This window comes from Trachypithecus francoisi, unplaced genomic scaffold (assembly GCF_009764315.1).
Source record: "Trachypithecus francoisi isolate TF-2019V2 unplaced genomic scaffold, Tfra_2.0 Lachesis_group12, whole genome shotgun sequence".
Lineage (NCBI taxonomy): Eukaryota > Metazoa > Chordata > Mammalia > Primates > Cercopithecidae > Trachypithecus > Trachypithecus francoisi.
In genome coordinates this window covers 116,650,481-116,673,057 of record NW_022681457.1, presented here as the reverse complement: position 1 = coordinate 116,673,057, position 22,577 = coordinate 116,650,481, and the positions used below count along the sequence as shown (strand labels likewise).

Genomic DNA, 22,577 nt, shown 5'->3' with positions numbered 1-22,577 from the left:
AGTTCCAGCTACTCAGGAGACTGAGGCAGGAGGATCATGTGAGCTCCCAGAGGTCAAGGCTGCAGAGAGCCGTGATGGTGCCACTGCACTCTGGCCTGGGTGACAGAGTGAGACCCTGTCCAAAAAAAAAAAAGAAGTGGTGTGTTTTTAAAGGACGACTCATTGGCATTGAGGAAAGAACATGTGTTGGGGGAATCCTGGGTATTTGTAGGATGGTGTTCTTGATTTTGAAAGCTGTGATAGCGGGATGACTCGTATCTCCTTGCTTCTTTTCAAGGAAGTCCCAACAGCCCTATCGACTTCCATTTCACAGTTCACATCCTCCTTCTTCTTCTTCTGGAAATCGGCAGCTACATCCATCTTCCTCTTGAGTGGTTTGTACTGGTCTCATAAATGCTAAAAAAAAAAAATTTTAAAGATACATATATTTTGTTGTCTATTTGAATCATTTAACACTTATTTTCCATAAATTACAGCTGCAGAACATCTCTAAGCAGCAAACATTCTCACCTTTAATTTTAACAAACTCAGCCAGGCGCGGTGGCTGACGCCTGTAATCCTAGCACTTTGGAAGATGGAGGCGGGCAGATCACTTGAGGTCAGGAGTTCGAGACCAGCCTGGCCAACATAGCAAAACCCCATCTCCACTAAAAATACAAAAATTAGCCGGGCGTGGTAGCAGGTGCCTGTAATCCCAGCTACTGGGGAGGCTGAGGCAGGAGAATCGCTTGACCCCCGGAGACGGAGGTTGCAGTGAGCCGAGATCGCGCCACTGCACTCCAGCCTGGGTGACAACAGCAAAACTCTGTCTCAAAAAAAAAAAAAAAATAATAAATAATAATAATAATAATAATACTTTTAACAAGCTCATCCACAAGAGAGGTAACAGCAAGGATGAACTTCCTCTAGAGATTATTTGACATTTGTTTCCGTTTACCAAATATTTTTACTGGTCTTTAAGAACTATTTTATTTATTTTCTACATTAGCTAAAAAGAAGTCATAAGCATGAATCACTAAAGCATAAAATATTAGCCATATCCCAATCATAGCTCTAGTTTCAATTCAGCAGCACATATTTTCGTCTTGAGGGTTACGTAGATTCGAGATCCGATGGTTTCTTTGGAACACAATGCTATGACTGCAAGAGTGTGGAGGTATCCCCACAACTTCCATCGTTAGGAACCAAGAACTGATTTGCGCATGAGTTGCCAGGCTTTCTTTTACATGTTAGTGAAGTATTTATGTTACTGCTCAGCAGTTTTTCAATCCTAAGCAGGTATTTATTTACAGACAAGCAAGTCAAAAAGTCCTACCCGAAGTTCATATGCTTGTTGCTATAAAAAAAAAAAAAACCCAACCCAAATAACCACACCATCTCCTAGAACTTATGAAAAACTGGCAAGATGTTCAGAAATACCAACGGGATGTCTTTTGAAATTGATTCAAAGATGAATTTCAAAATGGAGATCTCTTCTGGAAAGATTGAGATGTCATGCTTTCCGTATTTGTCCTGCTGAGTACTGCTGAAAACCTCTCCAAAAGGCAGAGACAGGAAGGCCAATTGGGTCATGATCTCCGGATCCAAGAAACAACAAGGCAATGGGTTTCTTTCTGCCTCATTTCCCTCTGACTGGGAACTAGAGAAGCAGCAACCTAAAAATGCCAGTAGTATGGACAAAGCAAAACAAAAACCAAGAATAGGCCAGGTGTGGTGCCTCACATCTGTAATCCAGCATTTTGGGAAGCCAAAGCAGGCAGAACATCTGAGGTCAGAAGTTCAAGACCAGCCTGGCCAACATGGCGAAACCCTGTCTCTACTAAAAACACAAAAATTAGCTGGGCATAGTGGCGCACACCTGTAACCTTAGCTACTCAAGAGGCTGAGGCAGGAGAATTGCTTGAACCTGGGAGGCGAAGGTTGCAATCCTCCCAGTGAAGGATTGCACCACTGCGCTCCAGCCTGAGTAACAGAGCAAGACTCCATCTCAAAAAACACACACAAAAAACTAAGAAGAGTTTGTACTCCCTAGTTGTGAGACTAGGAAAGGGGCAGCATAGCAAGACTAAAAGCTTCTTTTTTTTTTCTTTTTTCTTTTTTTTGAGATGGAGTCTTTCTCTGTTGCCCAGACTGGAGTGCAGTGGCACGATCTTGGCTCACTGCAACCTCCGCCTCTCGGGTTCAAGTGATTCTCTTGCCTCAGTCTCCCGAGTAGCTAGGACTACAGGCACCCACCACCACGCCTGGCTAATTTTTGTATTTTTAGTAGAGACAGGGTTTCACCATATTGGCCAGGCTGGTCTCGAACTCCTGACCTTATGATCCGCCCGCCTCGGCCTCCCAAAGTGCTGAGATTACAGGTATGAGCCACTGCGCCTGGCCCAAAAACTTCTAGACAATAACCACTCAATTCTAACAAAACACCACAAAAAACACAGTGGCTCCACCTGCGAGCCCACCAGGAAAGACTGCGTAGAGAACCTGAACTTCCTCCCTCACCATGGATTAAGGCTCATCTCCCCCTCCTTCCTGGGGTGGTGTCAGAGGAGGCCTAGTGGGAGCCGGAACTCCCACATGTCTAGTAATAAAAAGGAGACGCTCACCCTCCAGGAGGTATAGTGCAGAACCCAAACTTCCTCCACCCCTGCCTGGCTGTAACAAGCTGCCCATCCTCCTTCCTTCCCTAGAGTGATGTCAGAGGAACCCTGAGAAAATACATGATCTAAATTAGATCCAGAAACTTGGTGTGGGGGCTCATGCCTGTAATCCCAGTATTATGGGGGCCAAGGCAGGAGGATTGCTTGAGTCCAGGAGTTCTAGACCATCTTTGGTAACACAGCAAGGCCCTGTCTCTACAAAACATTTAAAAATTAGCCAGGGGTGGTGGTACCTGCCAGTGGTCTCAGCTACTCTGGAGGCTGAGGTGGGAGGATCACTTGAGCCCAGGAGGTTGAGGCTGCAGTGAGCCATGATCATGCCACTGCACTCCAGCCTGGGGAATACAGCAAGCAAGAACCTGTCTTCAAAAAAATTTTTTTCCTTAGGCCTAAATCTAACAAAACACATACAGAACTTGTATAGTGAAAACTGCAAAATGCTGTGAAAGAAATTTTAAAATATATAAATAAATGGAGAGACATACCATGTTTGTGCACTGGAATACAGTCATACAGCGTAAAACGATGTTTTGGTCAAAAACAGACTGCATATATGATCGTGGTCCCATAAGATTATAGTGGAGCTGAAAAGTTCCTGTTGCCTTGTGATATCCAACCATCATAACACTGCAGCACTGCTCATTGCTCACATTTGTGGTGATACTGATGTGAAAAACCTACTGAGCTGCTAGTTGTATAAAGTGTAGCATATGCAATTATGTACGGCACATAATACTTGATAATAACAATAAATGAGTATGTTAGTAGTTTATGGACTTACTATGCCATACTTTTTATAGTTAGAGTATATTCCATATATATATATTATATATACACCCACCCACACACACACAACCAGTTAAGGCCAGGCGTGGTGGCTCACACCTGTAATCACAGCACTTTAGGAGGCCGAGGCGGTGGATTGACTGAGCTCAGGAGCTCGAGATTAGCCTGGGCAACACAGTGAAACCCCGTCTCTACTAAAGTACATTAGCCGCGCATGGCACCATGCACCTGTAATCCCAGCTACTTGGGAGGCTGAGACAGGAGAATCCCTTGAACCTGGGAGGCAGAGGTTACAGTGAGCCGAGACCACCCCATTGCACTCCAGCCTGGGCAACAGAGCAAGACTCTGTCTCAAAAAAAAACAAACAAAAAACAAACAATCAAAAAAAAACAGTTAATTGTAAAACAGCCTCTGGCAGGTCCTTTGGGAGGTATTCCATATATTCCAGAAGAAGACATTGTTCTCATAGGAGATGACAGCTACATGCATGTTTTTGCCCTGAAGATCTTCCAGTGGGACAAGATGTGGAGGTGGCAGACACCAACTCTGTGTGGGTCTAGGCTAATATGTGTGTTTGTGTCTTAGTTTTTCACAAAAAAGTTTAAAAAGTAAAAAACAATTTAAAAACTTTTAAATAGAGAAGTTTATAGAATAAGGAAATAAAGAGAAAATATTTTTGTATAGCTGTACAATGTGCTTGTGTTTTAAGCTAAGAGTTATTACAAAAGAGTCAAAAAGTTTAAAAAATTGTTTTTAAGTTTATAGGTTGGGTGTGATGGCTCATGCCTGTAATCTCAGCACTTTGGGAGGCCAAGGTGGGCAGATTACTGGAGCTCAGGAGTTCGAGACCAGCCTGGCCAACATGGTGAAACCCCCATCTCTAATACAAAAATTAGCCAGGCGTGGTGGCAGCTGCCTGTAGTCCCAGCTACTTGGAGGGGCTGAAGCAGAAGAATCACTTGAACCTGGGAGGTGGAGGCTGCAGTGAGCCAAGATCTTGCCACTGCATTCCAGCCTGGGCAGCAGACTGTGCCTCAAAAAAAAAAAAAAAATTAATTAATTAAAGTTTATGAAGCAAAAAGTTACAGTAAGCTCAGGTTAATTTATTATTGAAGAAAGAAAACATTTTAAATAAATTTAGTTTAGCTTCAGTGTACAGTGTTTATAAGACTACAGTCATATACAGCAGAGGTCCTCAACCTTTTTGGCAAGAGCGATCAGTTTTGTGGAAGACAGTTTTTCCATGGACTGGGTGGGGGGATGGTTTCAGGATGATTCAAGCGCATTACATTTATTGTGCACTTTATTTCTATTATTATTACACTGTAATATATAAAGAAGTAATTATACAACTCCCCGTAATGTAGAATCAGTGGGAGCCTGAGTTTGTTTTCCTGCAACTAGACAGTCCCATCTAAGGGTGATGGGAGACAGCGACAGATCATCAGACATTAGATTCTCATAAGGAGCCGCAACCCAGATCCCTCACGTGCGCAGTTCACAATAGGATTCGTGCTCCTATGAGACGCTAATGCTGCTGCTGACGTGACGGGAGGCGGAGATCAGGCGGTAATGCAAGTGATGGGGAGCAGCTATAAATACAGAGGAGGCTTCACACGTTCGCCCACCACTCTCCTCCTGCTGTGTGGCCCCGTTCCTAATGGAGTCTCACTTTGTTGCCCAGCCTGGAGTGCAGTGGTGTGATCACAGCTCACTGCAACCTCTGCCTCCCAGGTTCAAGGGGTTCTCCCACCTCAGCCTCCTGAGTAGCTGGAATTACAGGCGCGTGCCACCACACCCAGCTAATTTTTGTATTTATAGTAGAAACGGGGTTTCACCATGTTGGCCAGGCTGGTCTCGAACTCCTGACCGCAGGTGATCAGCCCACCTTGGTCTCCCAAAGTGTTGGGATTACAGACGTGAGCCACCATGCCTGGCAAAAATCATATTATTTTCATGGTACCTCTTCTGTGTTTAGGTATGTTTAGCCACACAAATACCATTATGTTACAGTTGCCTATGGTATTCCGTACAGTCACACGCCCTACAGGTTTGTAACATAGGAGCAACAGGCTATACCATCCAGCCTAGGTGTATGGTAGGCTGTACTGTCTAGGTTTGCCTAAGTGCCCTCTATGATGTTCACATAACAACGAAATCACCTAACAACACATTTCTCAGAACGTACCCCTGTCGTTAAGTGATACGTGACTGTACTTCACATAGTAAAGATGTCAATTCGCCCCAAACTGATATGCAGATTTAACACAATTGTTATCAGAATCCCGACCAGCTTTTTGTAGATATAGATATTATCCTAAAATGTATGTGGAAATGCAAAGGAACTAGAATACACAAAACAATTTTGAAATGAAATAATAAAGCGGGAGAGACTACCACCCTCTACCCAATTTCAGTGTTTATGTATAACCGCAGTAATCAAGGCTGTGTGGTATCGGCAGAAGAAGAAACACATGGATCAGTAGAACAGAAGAGGGAAACCAGATAGCCCCACGAAATTGCGGCCAACTTACTTCTGACAACGGTACAATGAAAGAAGACTAATCTTTTCCACGAGTGATGCTAGAGTGATTGGACAGCCCTAGGCCAAAAACAACAACAAAAGACTTGGCTAAAACCTCTCACACCTTATACGAAAAATTTAAAATGAATCAAGGCTTGGCACAGTGGCTCACACCTGTAATCCCAGCACTTTGGGAGGTCAAGGCAGGAGGATTGTTTGAGGCCAGGAGTTCAAGACCAGCCTGGGCAACATAGTGAGACTCTGTCTCAAAATAAATAAATAAATAAAAAATGACCCAGGCATGCAGGGAGCCGAAGTCGTGACACATCACCAACTCAACATTCCGCTGGAGGCGACATGATCAAACAGTAAAGTGTTTAAATGCAAGATGTGAGCAAACTCACACTGCCCCGCCACCAAAAGGTTTGCTGAGGGACATCACTCCCTGGCTCCTTGAAGTTGTCTATTGAGAAATCTAGCACCTATTGTTCAAAGGATGCAGTCTCCCAAGTCTGCTGTGAACCAAACACCAAATGGCCAACTGACAGTTACCGACAGGACCATCACCCCTGCTTTCTCACCAGCTCTTTTGCCTAATAAATACGGTGGGCTGTGTAAAGTTCAGGGCCTTTGTCCACTAGAGGCAAGGTTACCCCTGACTCCTTCTTCCAAATCTATTCTTTTATCTCTTGTCTTTTATTCCCACGTTCTCCCCACTTTGTTCAGTCCAATAGGTCTGTGGCAAGTGGTGGCACACTCCTGTAGTCCCAGCTACTTGGGAGGCCAAGGAGGGAGGATCACTTGAGCCCAGGAGGTGGAGGCTGCAGTAACCCATGATCACACCAGTGCACTCCAGCCTGGGTGACAAACCAGAGACCCTGTCTCAGGAAAAAAAAAAAAAATCAAGATTTAAATATGAAATAAAAAAACTGTAAAAGTTATAGGAGACAGAGGGGAAAAATATCTAAATCTTTGAGACTCAGGACTCAATGAAGAATTCTTAGACATGACTCCATCAATGAAAAAATCCATAAATTGGACTTCATCAAAATTAAATAGCTTTTCTCTGTGGAAGAGCCCGTGAAGAGGATGAAAAGGCAAGCTACTGACTGGGAGAAAATATTTATAAATCATATATATGCCAAAGGACTCCTATCTGGGAAATATGAAGAACTCTTGGATCTCAACAGTAAAACAAATAATCTAACTAGAAAATAGGCGAAAGACCTGAACAACACTTCACTGAAGAAGACGTAAAAATGGAAAATAAGCGTATGAAAAGATGTCCACCCATAAGGGAAATGCAAATTAAAGCCCCAATGAGATGTCACTACACACCTATTAGAACAGCTGAGATAAAAATTGAGGCAATGCAAAATGCAAGCAAGGATGCAGAGAAACTCCGATGAGAATGTAAAATGATACACTTCCTCTGGAAAATAGTTTGGCAACTTCTTAAAAACTAAACAAGCACCAAACATATAGCCCAGGAATTGCACTCTTGAGCATTTCTCATAGAGATACAAAAATACATGCCCACACAAAAACTACATGATTATTCCTCGCAGCTTTATATGTAATAGTCAAAACAGAAAGCAAACAAAATATCTTTTAATGGGTGCATGGTAAAACAAACTGTGGCACAAGCGTATCATGGAATACTATTCAGCAAGGAAAAAGAATGAATCATTGAAACACACAGCAACTAGGATGAATATCAAGGGCATTCTGCTGAGTGAAAAAGCAAAATCTAAAAAAAGTTCACCTTTGTGAAAGTTGTCAGAATCAAAATGGAGTAACTTGTGTCAAAACCCTGACAAATAAGCCGGGCATGGTGGCTCATGCCTGTAATCCCAGCACTTTGGGAGGCCGAGGCAGGCAGATCACATGAGGCCAGGAGTTCAAGACCAGCCTGGCTAACATGGCAAAACCTCGTCTCTACTATAGCCGGGCATGGTGGCAGCTGCCTGTGATCCCAGCTACTCAGGAGGCTGAGGCACGAAAATCGCCTGAACCCAGGAGGCGGAGTTTGCAGCGAGTGGAGATCATGCCACTGCACTCCAGCCTGAATGACACACGGAGATTCCGTCTCAAAATTTTTTTTAAAAATCCTGACAAATGGAGCCAGGGAAGGCCATGAAGAGAGTTTCTTATGCATGCATGCCTGATAAAAACAACTATCACAAGACTGCAGAAACCACAACCTTGCACAGAGGCTACCGTGTCTTACACAAAAAAATACTTCTGCGGGTATTGATCTTCGTAGCAAAGGATCATTGTTTCAAAATAACTTACATAATCCTCCTCAGTTTTTCCTTTTTCTTTTTTTGAGACAGAGTCTTGCTCTGTCACCCAGGCTGGAGTGCAGGACGTGATATCGGCTCACTGAAACCTCTGCCTCCCAGGTTCAAGCAATTCTCGTGCCTCAGCCTCCCGAGTACCTGGGATTACAGGCATGTGTCACCACACTGGGCTAACTTTTTGTATTTTTAGTAGAGATGGGGTATCACCATGTTGGCCAGGCTGGTCTCGAACTCCTGACCTCAGGTGATCCACCCACCTCGGCTTCCCAAAGTGCTGGGATTACAGGCATGAGCCACTGCGCCCGGCCCCTCATTTTTTCTTTTAAAAACTCTTGTCACCTTTACCTCCCTCAATAAACCCATCATATTCCCACTGCAATGCTACTCCTGGAAAAAATACCATAATCTTTTAGAGAGCCTCTTTCTCTGTGATTTAGCTTGACACATGCTGTATGATTCTACTTATACAATATTTCTTAAATAACAAAAGTATAGAGATGGAAGACAGATAAGTGGTTGCCAGGGGATGGTGGGGAGAGGGAGAGCACCTGACTAGAAAGGAGTAGTGGGAGAAGATCTCAGCGGTGATGGAAAGTTCTGATTTTATTGTGCTGGTTGTTATACGACTTCACATGTGTGACAAAGGGACAAAGTACACACACACACACCATGCCAATGTCAATTTCCTGCTTTGCCATTGCACTGAAGGATGGAACCCAGAAATGGCATGAGAGATGTATCTGTCTTGGCAAATTCCTGTGAATCTATAATTATGTCAAAATCAAAATTTCTTTTAAATGACCTAAATTTTTTTTTTTTTTGAGACAGAGTTTCGCTCTTGTTGCCCAGGCTGGAGTGCAATGGCGTGATCTCCATTCACTGTAACCTCCGCCTCCCAGGTTCAAGCGATTCTCCTGTCTCAGCCTCCTGAGTAGCTGGGATTACAGGCACCCGCCACCACGCCTGGCTAATTTTTTGTATTTTTAGTAGAGACGGGGTATCACCATGGCCAGGCTGGTATTGAACTCCTGACCTCAGGTGATCCGCCTGCCTCGGCCCCCCAGAGTGCTGGGATTACAGGTGTGAGCCATAGCACCCAGCCAGAAGGAAGACTTCCCTGACCAGGAATCGAACCCAGATTGCGACAGTGAACGCTGAATCCTAACCACTAGACCACCAGGGAGTGTCCTAAAAACTTTTAAAAAATGACTTATGGTTCCACTGAAACTCACTAATTACTCATAAATACCTTTGAAAAGCATTTTCTAAAGAACTTTGTTGCAGTCTGGGGTGTGGATGGAACTTTGTTGCAGAGGTAGTCCTTTAAATCAGGATTAAGTCCAGCACTTTGGGAAACCGAGGTGGTAGGACCACTTGAGCCCAGGAGTTTAAGACTGGCCTGGACAACATAGTGAGACCCCACCTCCACAAAAAAAATTAAAAATCAATTAAAAATTAGCTCTGTGTGGTAGTATGCACCTATAGTCCCAGCTATTTAGTAGGCCGAGGCAGGAGATTGCCTGAGCTCTGGAGTTCAAGGCTGCAGTGAGCTGTGATCGCACCACTACACTTCAGCCTGGGTGACACAGTAGACCCTGTCTCAAAAAAACAAAAGACAAAACCGAAATCAGGCTTAAGTGAGAGCGTAGAGGTTTAAATTGGAGGTGTAGACCTCAAAAAGAGAATGAAAGAGCAAACCACAGAATAGGAAAAGATATTTGCAGCTCATGAACAGCAGACTAAAAACTTCCTATACGTAAGAAGAGGACAGACAATCCTATGAGAAAATACTCAAAAGACTTGATCAGGCCCTTCACTAAAAAGGAAATAGCTAAAATAACATGAAAAGGCATCTAACTTCACTAGCAACCAGGAAGTGTAAGTTAAAACCACAATGAGATACGACTATCCGCCCACCATATTGATAAAAATAGTCCGACGCTGCCAAGAGTTATCAGGGGATGTGGAGTAGAAAGAACATCATTACCACCAGGGGAGTGTAAATGGGGTCCAATCATTCTGGAAAACAGTTTGGCATATTCAAGACCAAGATACATGTTCCTTGTAGCTCAGCAATGTTATTCCTAGGTTTAAAAACACAACCAAACCAGAAACACGTGTTTACGTGTGCTGAGATACACGGACAAAAATATTCAAATGTCATTGCATGTAATAACCCCAAGCTGGAAGTGATCCCAGTGTCCATCAATATTAGAATAGGTAAACAACAATGTCATCATTCAATAAAAGAGTGTGCAACAATGGAAATCAACTAAAGATGAACTCAACGTGGATGAATCTTCATGACACAACGTTGAAAGAAGGAGCAAAGGCCGGGCGCAGTGGCTCACGCCTGTAATCCCAGCACTTTGAGAGGCCGAGACGGGAGGATCACGAGGTCAGGAGATCGAGACCATCCTGGCTAACACCGTGAAACCCCGTCTCTACTAAAAATACAAAAAATTAGCCGGGTGCAGTGGCCGGCGCCTGTAGTCCCAGCTACACTGGAGGCTGAGGCAGGAGAACGGCGTGAACCCAGGAGGGGGAGCTTGCAGTGAGCCAATATTGCGCCACTGCACTCCAGCCTGGGCGACAGAGCAAGACTCCATCTCAAAAAAAAAAAAGAAAGAAGGAGCAAGATACAGGAAACACAGTGTGATTCTGTTGTATGAAGTTCACAGCAGCCTGATAAAACGGTGTTGTTGGGTAGCAAAACTATAGCAAAAGGAAGTTAATACCATACAAGTCCAGATGTGGTTAGCACTAGTGGGCAAGGAAGGCTGTGATCCAGAAAGGGCAGCCCAGGGCTTCGGGAATAGGTTATGGTCCAGTTCTTGATTCTGGTAGAGTTATTTGGATGTTCGTTTACAACAATTTGTTAAACTTTGCATTTATGCATTTTTCTATATAGGTCACAATGTAAAAAAGTTCTATATCGCTTTAAAAAGAGGTTTTAAATAAATTAGCATAATTTATTAGATAAGACTTTACTGACCGAGCGCAGTGGCTCTCGCCTGTAATCCCAGCACTTTGGGAGGCCGAGGCAGGCGGATCACCTGAGGTAGGGAGTTCAAGACCAGCCTGACCAACATGGAGAAACTGTCTCTACTAAAAATACAAAATTAGCTGGGCATGGTGGTGCATGCCTGTAATCCCAGCTACTAGGGAGGCTGAGGCAGGAGAATTGCTTGAACCCGGGAGGAGGAGGTTGCGGTGAATGGAGGTTGCGGTGAGCCGAGATTGCGCCATTGCACTCCAGCCTGGGCAACAAAGGCGAAACTCCGTCTCCAAAAAAAAAGAAAAAGAAAAAAAAAAACTTTACTAATGCGTTCCTGCACATATATTTTTAACAACCTACAAATAGACACATTCTGGTCTTACATGGTGTTTTGGGTTAAAATTTTGCTCTCAAAAAGCTCCTTCTATTATATCCCTCTTATTAAGTCTTATTAAGCCTGTTCTGTCTCGTTCTATCCTTCATGAAGACAAAAAACAGGCTGCCTTCCATCTATATACTTTTTCAAATAAATATCAATGGCTTTTGTCTAGTGGGTGCTGACTCTGTGCCAGGCACTTGCTGAGTACCTTATAGAAATAATACCTTGTTGAACAAATGAATGAATGAAATTCATTATTGAAATTTTTCATGTAATCCATACTGGTGCTGTAATAATCCATTTGTTAAACTCCCTTCAAACTCCCTCTTTGTTCTCTCTGCCTTCCTCGAATACGGGTCTAAACTCATTTTAAACCAGTTTATCAACCAGAGGGACATGGGGACATGGGGGAACATGGTTTTCTGATTCTTATTTGCCAGTGTCCTCTACACGCACATACACACACATACACACACACGCATACACACACGCATGCACACAAGGCACGCACAGGCACACACATGCACGCACACGCACACACAGGCACGCACACATACACACACACGCGCGCGCACACACACACATACACACACACGCAATAATCCAAGGCTGCAGCATATTTAAATCTGACATTTTTCTAGAACCAAGATGTGCTATTCTATATGCAAGCTTTCTCCACCTCAGCACTGTTGACATTTGGGGCAGCATCATTCTTTGCTGGGAGGCTGTCCTGTGCATGGTAGGAGTTTAGCAGCATCACTGGTCTCTACTCACTAGATGCCAATCACCACCTAATCACCCTAATCACCACCACCACCGCCACCAAATACTCCCAGGGATGAAATTGCCCCTGCTTGATAACCACCGGGCTATATGAACCTCATTTCTAGAATTTTTTTAAAAAATCATCTTTTCCTTTCTATTATAAAAAGCCTTGCCTTGCCAGAGCTCTAATATGATTATGTTAATCTTACGTTGTTTGAATATATACAGGAGTTTCTTTCTGCCCCGTTTAACAACAGAGAAACGGAGCACGAGGAAGAACAGCAGGAAGAGTACTGCAGTCGAAGTCAGCGCAAGAAAGAAGATGATCTGCGGAGAGTGTCCTGCAAAACACAGCAAAAGGAGAAACGCATGCAGAAATGTATTGACACTCATACACACATGTGTATATTTACATTGGTAAACTCCTAAGCATGAGAAGAATCAGAGCCTTGGGCATCTCCAACCTGCTAATGGAGTAAACTTGGAAAACTTTTAAAAAGGCAAGACATGGTGGCTCATGCCTGTAATCCCGATACTTTGGAAGGCCGAGGCAGGAGGATCACTTAGAGTCAGGAGTTCAAGACCAGCCTGAACAACAGAGCGGTGGCGGGCGCCTGTAGTCCCAGCTACTCGGGAGGCGGAGGCAGGAAAACCGCATGAACCCAGGAGGCGGAGCTTGCGGTGAGCTGAGATGGTGCCACTGCACTCCAACCTGGGCAACAGAGCAAGACTCCATCTCAAAAAAAAAAAAAAAAAAAGAAAAGAAAAGAAAAAAAGAAACGTAATGGCTGCGCGGTGGCTCATGCCTGCAATCCCAGCACTTTGGGAAGCCGAGGTGAGCAGATCAACTGAGGTCAAGAGTTTGAAACCAGCCTGGCCAACATGGAGAAACTCCATCTCTACCAAAAATACAAAACTTAGGCGGGCACCATGGTGGGTGAGTGCCTGTAATCCCAGCTACTCAGGAGGCTGAGGCAGAAGAATCGCTTGAACCTGGGAAGCGGAGGTTGTGGTGAGCCAAGATCGTGCCATTGCACTCCAGCCTGGGTGACAGAGACTCTGTCTCAAAAAAGAAAGAAAGAAAGAAAGAAAGAAACTTAATAGTTTTCCTAGAGGACACACAAATTAAGCAGTTTATCCTTTCTAGCACAGAAAATAGGGGACCCAGGGGCTGGATGCGGCAGCTCACGCCTGTAATCCCAACACTTTGGGAGGCCAAGGCAGGACGATTGCTTGAGCCCAGGAGTTTGAGAGCAGCCTGGGCAACAGAGCAAGATCCCAACTCTACCAAAAAAAAAAAAAAATACAAAAATTAGCCAGGTGTGGTGGTGCGTGCCTACAGTCCCAGCTACTGGGGAGGCTGAGGATTGGTTGAGCACAGGAGGTGGAGGTTGCAGTGAGCGAAGATCACGCCACTGCACTCCAGCCTGGCACAGAGCAAGGAACTCTCTTAAAAAAAAAAAAGAAAAGAAAAGATGGGACCCTATAATCCCCTTTCCTTGGCATTGATAAAGATATAGACTCTGTCTGGGTGAAGTGTCCTCCGGCACTGCTTACAAATGTGTATCTCAGACTGAATAACAAATGCCGGGAAGGAACCTGCTGGGTCCCTGAGGGCAGGATTCAGGAAGGAATGCACGTGGGCGGTGCCTGTTGTAGGTGGAGGTGTGAGACATCATGATATTGGGGAGATTTAGATACCATCTGGAATCACCACAAGATATGCACTTTGATTGAACGGCATAGCCCAGCTACCTGGCTCTCTCGCAGGGGCAGGCGGGGTCGCAGAGGATGCTCCTGGAGAGAGGTCGGCTGGAGATGGTCCGCAGACCACGTCCCTCTCCTTCGTCCCATTCACAAGCACAGACTTTCCATCCAAAGAACAGCTTAGACAGTTCAATGAAAAGAGTTTAAATAATTAACTTAGGTCCTGAGGATTCTGATTTAAAACTTTGTCAGTTTTTACCCAATGAAGTAGCCTAGTGAAAAGGATATATGGGGTCTGCGTTCGAAGGTGATGCAAAGATATTTTGAGAAACTTCCACTTGACTGTCTGGCTCCCTGCAGCTTTCCATGGCTTCCTTCTGTTCGGTGACAGCTTAGTTCAGGCTGTTTTGCCTGGTTAGTCTCTCACCCCCAGTTTCTTAATCAGACTTGACCATCTCTGGCACAGATGAAGGCTAGCATAGGGTTAAGAGGTCCAGCACTGCCATCAGGCAAACCGGGGTTTGAGCCCTGGGTCTGCTGCTTCCCAGAATGACCTTGGGCAAGTTAAGAAATCTCTGTAGCCCAGGTACGGTGGCTCACGCCTGCAATCCCAACACTTTGGTAGGCCGAGGCCAGAGGATCACTTGAGACCAGGCGTTGGAGACCAGCCTGAGTCACATAGCAAGACCCCATCTCTACAAAAATTAAAAAACAAACCAAAAAAATTGCTGGTGTTGCATGCCTGTGGTCCCAGCTACTCAGGAGACTGAGGTGGGAGGATCACTTGAACCCAGGAGTTCCAGGCTGATCACTTTAACCCAAGAGTTTGATGCTGTCTCAGAAAGAAAAGAAAAGAAAAATGAAACCTCCCTAAGCCTCAGTTTTCTCATCTGCAAAATTAGGATTGTATGTGCTGCCAGAACTGTTTCAAAGAACAAATGAGTGAGTCAGTGACACACTCTTGCACGTCTGACACGCTGAGTAAATGGTAGCCATCATCATCATCATCACCATTATCGCCATCATTGTTGCTGTTCTTGTTACGCCTTTCCCTCGTCCCTTTACCTACCCCACATCCACCCATCCTCCAGAGCCAGATTAAACCCACTCTTCCATGCAGACTCACTTAACAACTCTGAAAAATTTGTATTGAAAGACTTTTTTTAAAAAGCCACTTTCCAGTCGGTCACGGTGGCTCACGCCTGGAATCCCAGCACTTTGGGAAGCCAAGGCGGGTGGATCACTTGAGGTCAGGAGTGCGAGACCAGCCTGGCTAACATGGTGAAACCCCATCTCTACTAAAAATGCCAGGCGTGGTGGTGTGCACCTGTAATCCCAGCTACTCAGGAGGCCAAGGCAGGGGAATTGCTTGAACCTGGAAGGTGGAGGTTGCAGTGAGGTGAGACCGCGCCATTGCCCTCCAGCCTGGGCAAGAAGAGTGAAACTCCATCTCAAAACAAACAAACAAACAAACAAACAAAACAGACCTTTTTTAAAAAGCCACTTTCCAAAGAGAGAATTCAGCTAAGTCCGAGAAAACAGTTAATACTTTTCTTGTGAATCACGATTCCATTTGTCAGCCACTCTGATGCTGATAAATTGTAAATGACAAAAGCAGAGGGATACTATGATTCCTGTTTTAAAACACTTTATTTTCTCTCCAAAAAAGTCACTTTCCAGTCTGTTACAGACCAATACACTTTTGAAATACAATAAAAATGTAAAAGTAAAATAATAAAAATGATTTTCTAGTAAGAAAGTCAAATGGAAAAAGAACAAATACATATAAAATACAACGCCCAAATTTTTATTCTTAGTCAACAGACCACATTACTCTGCCAATTTGCCTTTAAAGTTTCTAAATGCTTATTCTCTAACCCTACACCGCTGTTGATGGGGGCACAAGACAAGCCATTTGGGACCAGCACCTATCCACAGACCACAGTGTGAGTTCTGGTTCCACAAAACGGTCACATTCTCTCGTATACTACTGGCTTTTTACCACCTGTGATGGCCTTGTGTGCCCAAGTGTCTGCCACATTTTGGAGGGTAACGAGCAATTAGTTACTTCTGTATCATTCTAGGGGCTGGCATTGAGCACATGGAGACGGGCTGATCAACGAGAGAAGATAACAGGCAGCAAAAGAATGAGAAGGAAACAGAGAAGTGGCAGACAGTGGCAAAGTTCCACTGGCAATTCTTTTCCTTTCTTTTGAGACAGGGTCTCTGTTCTGGAGTGCAATGGTGCGATCATACCTCATTGCAGCGGTAACCTCCCAGACTCAGGTGATCCTCCTGCCTCATCAGCCTTCTCTATAGCTGGGAAGGCTATAGACATGTGCCATCACGCCTGGCAAATTTTTTGATTTTTTTGTAGAGACGGGGTCTCACTCAGGCTGGTTTCGAACTCCTGGGCTCAAGCAGTCCTCCTGCCTCAGCCTCCAAAGTGCTGAGATTACAGGCGTGAGCCACTGCACGTGCCCACCCTCCACTGGCAATTCTGATCTAAATGTTCCAGGCACTGTTTCTGGAGAAAATGCCCACTTTGCCTACTGAGTTGCTACAACCTCACAGTGCTCCCACGCTGCCTATTAGTATGTTACATTCTGTCTAGACTTGATGGGTGCAAAAAAAGCTTCAATGACAGCATTCCTCATCTTCCAAAAAATTTAACCCAGATCCTTTATGCCATAAACTAAAAGAAATGATACCTACTTTGTCCAGGGTCGACAGACGCCACGTTTCTGATCATTAAATGTCCCAAAGCAACAGTCCTTACAACCTTGCGTTAAAAACGAAAGCAATAACAAAAAGGGAGCATTTTCATCATTTGGTAACTTTCCCTGTGATGAACTTAATAAAGTCATTACCGTAATGCAATCTGCACAAATTATTCTATAATTCTTGAAACAACACCGTAAGATGGCTAGTTTTTATTCTAACTGTACATAAAGTATTGTCTATGTCTGAAATGTGTGAAGATGAATGGTTCTGGCAATTAACAAACATTCTGATTTCAAATTATTTCCATTTATGAAGAAATAACGGAAATATTTTATTAATTAAAATATGACATATCATATACTCACTTGTTACTTTAAGGTTCTACAAATCTGTTTATTTTCTTTTTTTTTTTTTTTTTTTTTTTTTTTTTGAGACGGAGTCTTGCTCTGCCGCCCAGGCTGGAGTGCAGTGGCCGGCTCTCAGCTCACTGCAAGCTCCGCCTCCCGGGTTCACGCCATTCTCCTGCCTCAGCCTCCCGAGTAGCTGGGACTACAGGCGCCCGCCTCGTCGCCCGGCTAGTTTTTTGTATTTTTCAGTAGAGACGGGGTTTCACCGTATTAGCCAGGATGGTCTCGATCTCCTGACCTCGTGATCCGCCCGTCTCGGCCTCCCAAAGTGCTGGGATTACAGGCTTGAGCCACCGCGCCCGGCCAAGAAATCTGTTTATTTTCAAAGGATCAAGACCTAAGCTAAGTTTGTCTACATCACAAAACTACCCTAGATCAAAGAAGCGCAAACGTACCTTTTTTTGTCAATTCTTGACCTTGTTTACAATCCTGTTCACACATGCTGCATTCTGCCCCCAGGCAGTGATATCCTGAAATGCAGTCACACTCTGCATTGCTGGTGGAGGAACACTCCTTCCTGGTCTTGAAAACACCTACAAAGGTCCCCCCAGCCCCCGTTTTATTACACTTGACCTCCAAATCCAGGAAGTGAATTTACACTCTGCAGTAACAATCATGTTCACTCTACTTATAGTGTTCCCAGTGATTTGAAAGTTTACTTTTAAATCTCCATAACGACATTTTTACATTTTGGTAAGTAAAAACTTCTCTCTTGTCAAAAGAATGTTTCCTCTAATATTTAGAAATCTCAATCCACAAATAATTGCTGTCACCCGATATTATTTTACTGGACCTGCTGGTTGTCAGAAGAATCAGAGTCTTTGACACTTGAGATTTTCAAAAGAGAGCAGTTAATAAACAGGAAAGAAAAGCTTATCTTCCCAACTATCTTCTAGAAGAAGAAAATATCTTTGAACTCATACCTTTACACTGCCTGCATATGTCACAGGTCCTTTGTCCACCTGCGCTGGAGAAACTATTTGGAGGACAGGGACTGCAAATCTGATTCCTGTTATTATCACAGAATGTACCTAAGAAAGGCAGACAATAGTGGTACACATTTGACAATGGGCAATCGTCACCCAAGGCATTCTGAAGTTTACAAGAAAACAGGATTATAAAAGAATGATGAAGGCCGAGCACGGTGGCTCAAGCCTGTAATCCTAGCACTTTGGGAGGCTGAGATGGGCAGATCACGAGGTCAGGAGATCGAGACCATCCTGGCTAACACGGTGAAACCCTGTCTCTACTAAAAAACACACACACACAAAAAAAAAACTAGCCAGGTGAGGTGGCGGGCACCTGTAGTCCCAGCTACTCAGGAGGCTGAGGCAGGAGAATAGCATAAACCCGGGAGACGGAGCTTGCAGTGAGCTAAGATCCGGCCACTGCACTCCAGCCTGGGCGACAGAGCGAGACTCTGTCTCAAAAAAAAAAAAAAAGAATGATGAGTTTTCTAGCTGCCACAGTGGTAGGCATTAGTTTGATTGACTTCCTAAAACAACACATTTGCAAGATTATTCTTTGTGTAATCACAGAATTAGAAATAAGAAAATACAGGCCAGGTGCAGTGGCTCACACCTGTAATCCCAGCGCTTTGGGAGGCCAAGGCGGGCAGATCACCTGAGGTCAGGAGTTCAAGACCAGCTTGGCCAACATGGTGAAACCCTGTCTCTACTAAAAATACAAAAATTAGCCAGGCACAGTGGTGCATGTCTGTAATCCCAGCTACTTGGGAGGCTGAGGCAGAATTGCTTGAACCTGGGAGGTCAAGGTTGCAATGAGCTGAGATCATGCCACTGCACCCCAGCCTGGGTGACAGAGTGATACTCTGTCTCAAAAACAAAAACAAAAACAAAAACAAAAAACCAGATATTGTAACAAATAAATCAGCAGAAAGAAAATACTTTATCTATTGAATAAAACAAAATTATTATCTTGATTGATCTAGGAGATCAGTATGACTGGATCCAGGAGGACATCAATGTCCTACACTAAAATTTAAATGCGCCTGACTTTCCCCACTCTGTTAAGCCCTTTAACACCCACTTACTCGCTGCTCTGTCCCCAGTCTGAGCACAAAATCCTACACACAAAACTAACATTTATTTACATTTTGGTAAGTAAAACTTCTGTCTTGTCAAATGAATGTTTCCTCTAATATTTAGAAAGCTCAGTCCACAAATAATTGCCACAAATAAATACCAGTCTTGCCATGTGCCATGCACTGTTGTAAGCCCTTCATTTGATCCTCCCAGCCATCCTATAAAACAGGTTCCCTTATTATCCCCAGATGAGAAAGTCAAGGCACAAGAGGTTGAATGACGGCTGTGTTCACACAGCTAGGTTGTAGCATCCAATAAATATTGGTAAATGAATTAATTTTCATTTTCCTTTCCTTAAAAGGGAGCTCATTGGCCCTGACTACTAGACTAACTGAACCATACTTCCAACAGAACAGATCAAATACACATGATAACTGAGTACTCACCAGCTGGGCAGTTAATACACAGATCCTGCAATGATCTTGTCCTCTCAAAGTTCAGAACCAGCAACAGAGTGGCTACTATGTTGTAATAGCTGTTTCCCATGATGAAATCTGGTACAGGTATAATACTAGCAAAGCTGATTCCAAGAGAATTTTAATCAAATTAGCTGGGCTCACAAATGTCACTCTGCAAAAGGTAAACATTTCCAAGGAAAGGTGGTTTCTCCTTTCAAAATTATCTATTTGTAATCATTACCTATACAATTCTACAAGAGGAAAACTCAGGGTTTTTCAGGAACAATTAATGATGCAATATTATGGAAAAGTAGCAAATTCATAGAAACCACTACAACAAGGCAGGCATGATTAAACACACTGCTTTGTGCAGGTTTGCCAAAGTCTGAGAGTGCATTTTCCATCATGTTCTGCCGAAATGTGGAAATAACAACAGCCAGAACTTTTGGGGACTTTCATGGGTACTTTGCAGTACCATCCAGCAATAATGCCAATTACTTACTGCCCCTGAAATAAACTCCTTACAAACAGAATCTGTCAGGGGCATCAGACAATTCAGTTCAAGAAGAAGCTATCACAAAATCACTCTTCCCCCCTTTAGCTGAACACCTAACTACTAATATGTGGAAAGACCTCCCTGTTCAACTCACTAACACATTTTCTTCAACAGAGACATGTTTTGAGATGTGACGCTTGTATGGTAACAAAACTCAGGAGCGCAAAACTCTCTTCAGGCCAAGTTATTGATGTTTATTTAATGGGCTATTGAAGAGAAGTTATTATAAATTAGAAGGAGAAAAAGTCTAGAAATGGGCAAAGGGAGCAAAAGTTCTATCCTCACCCCCTCTCAGTGCCCCCACCCACTCCCCCAAATGGACAGACCTTGAGATCTCGGGGCTGCTGGAGAACTTTCCACTCCTTGGTCTTCAGGCTTCTGCAGCTCTGGAGGACTTCAGGTCAAACATAGGAGGAGTGCAGTGACTCAGCCGGGGGCGGGGTCTCTTGGGAAATTCCCATCACAGCTCTGTGACAGCTCTGTGAAATTGTTCTTTTCATATCTGCTGACCCCAAAATCCCCTAGAGCCCCTGTGCCTGCCTGATAATGGCACTTTAAATTGCTTCTTGGAAGCAGCTCTCTACTGTCAGGATGTGTCATAGTTGATGTAGGGAAAAGGATTTTGTCCCTTAACATAGCTCTCCAGGACAAACCATTTAGCCTGTCCCTAAAATACTGGATTTGAGATTAGAGGGATGAAACCAACTTCAAAATAATGATCAGCATTTTGCCATATGCGGTCCCTTAACTCCACATCACTGTAAAGCAATAGCTGTCATTACTTGAGCACAGCCGATGTGCCAGGCGTCAGAGGTGCATTGTGGTGAATACACACTGTCCTCGAAAGAACCCTAGAACTTTGTATGACTGCTGTTGTCACTGGGGGAACACTATGCAAATGAGGAAATTGGGGCCGCAAGTGGAGTCAGAGCGTCAACAGGACAGGGAGCCTGCGGGGTTGGAACCCATGTCTGCCTGGTCCCTTACCATGCTCCTCGCTGCATGGGTGACAGAGGGAGGAAGAAGGGAGAAATGGAGGGAAATGGAAAAAGGGGAAGCACAGCAGTGGCATGGCAAGTGAATGACCAGGACTTGATTCGGTGAAGCTGAGAGCTAGAAGGGATTTTTAGAAAACCGTGATTTCAATTTTTCTTAAAAAATAAATAAATAAAGGCGAAAGAGATCAGGCGTGGTGACTCATGCCTATAATCCCAACACTTGGGAGGCTGAGGTGGGTGGATCACCTGAGGTCAGGAGGTTTAGACCAGCCTGGCCAACATGGCAAAAACCTGTCTCTACTAAAAGTTAGCCGGGGGTGGTGGTGGTGGATCCCTGTAATCCCAGCTACTGAGGCTGAGGCAAGAGAATCGCTTGAACCTGGGAAGTAGGGGTTGCAGTGAGCCGAGATCGCGCCACTGCACTCCAGTCTGGGCCACAGATCAAGACTCCACCTCAAAAAAAAAAAAAAGAAGAAGAGGAAGCGGAGGGCAGAAGTGCAGAAAACAGAAGGAAAAAAAAGAACAATAAGAGGAGAGGAGGAGGATAAGGAGAAAGAAGAGGGAGAGGAGGAGGAAAATAAAGAGAAAAGGAAGAAAAGGAAGAAGAAAAGAACAAAAAGAGAAGGGGAGGAGCAAGAGGAGGAGGAAGAATGAGGAGGAGAAAGAGGAGGAGGAAGAATGAGGAGGAGAAAGAATGAGAAGGAAAAAGAGGTGGAGGAGGAGGAGGAGGAGGAGGCGCCAGGCTGTAGATGAACCTGCCCATCATTGAGCAGCTGGAGAACCTCAGGAAAACCAGGGGAACTGTGGCTGGAGCAGGCGTGGGCTGGGGAATGACATCGAGAGTAGATCGGGCCGTCGCCCTGCTCCGAGGTACCCAGCACGAGCTCTCCGGTCAGAACAGGAAAACGCGGAGCGTCTCGGTTCGGGGACAGCGCGGAGATGCGACCTTTGTGCCGCCGCCTGCAGGCAGAGGGACTCGGAGATCAGGCCGCAGAAGCAGAAGGCAGACAGGAAGGAGGAGGAACCCAAGGAGCCTTGTGGCTTCGTGTCCCACCCTCCTGCCCTTGGCCAGCGTGCCTGGAGCCAGCCCCGCCGCGCCCGCATTTCCTCCTGCGGGACCCTTGGCCCTGGGTCTGCAGCGGGTCCTGCGGAGCTTCCTCCCCTCGGGCAGCCTGTCTCCCCCGGCCACTCCCGCGGGTGAGGGGTTACCTGTTCCCAGTGATTTTTATTCACTTTGCTCTCTCCCGCCTCATGTTCCCCATTCTCGGG

The 22,577-nt window shown here is 44.7% G+C and overlaps 1 protein-coding gene across 2 annotated transcripts; it reads right to left on the bottom strand.

Annotated features, from left to right (window-relative positions):
• Positions 1-21,434, bottom strand: TNFRSF9 (TNF receptor superfamily member 9). Of its 2 annotated transcripts, none has more exons than XM_033228510.1 (8): positions 20,637-21,434; positions 19,743-19,926; positions 18,175-18,282; positions 17,647-17,721; positions 16,836-16,902; positions 14,169-14,299; positions 12,623-12,754; positions 1-396 (listed from the first exon to the last, which is right to left on the bottom strand). In XM_033228510.1, exons 2-8 carry the CDS (start codon positions 19,840-19,842, stop codon positions 308-310), a joined length of 702 nt encoding a protein of 233 aa, XP_033084401.1. In that variant the 5' UTR covers positions 19,843-19,926; positions 20,637-21,434; the 3' UTR covers positions 1-307. The 2 variants fall into 2 exon arrangements, with proteins under 2 accessions (XP_033084401.1, XP_033084400.1); XM_033228509.1 differs by having other exon boundaries at positions 17,647-17,784; positions 20,637-21,433.
• Between the last annotated feature and the right edge of the window lie 1,143 nt (positions 21,435-22,577).

Coding starts and splice junctions, on each gene's coding strand:
- TNFRSF9 (XM_033228509.1), bottom strand. CDS start 19,842: ATGGGAAACAGCTATTACAACATAGTAGCCACTCTGTTGCTGGTTCTG. Junction 14,300..16,835: donor GTCTGTCGACCCTGGACAAA/GTAGGTATCATT, acceptor GAACTGTCTAAG/CTGTTCTTTGGATGGAAAGT. Junction 12,755..14,168: donor TGCCCCTGCGAGAGAGCCAG/GTAGCTGGGCTA, acceptor TGTGTTTTGCAG/GACACTCTCCGCAGATCATC.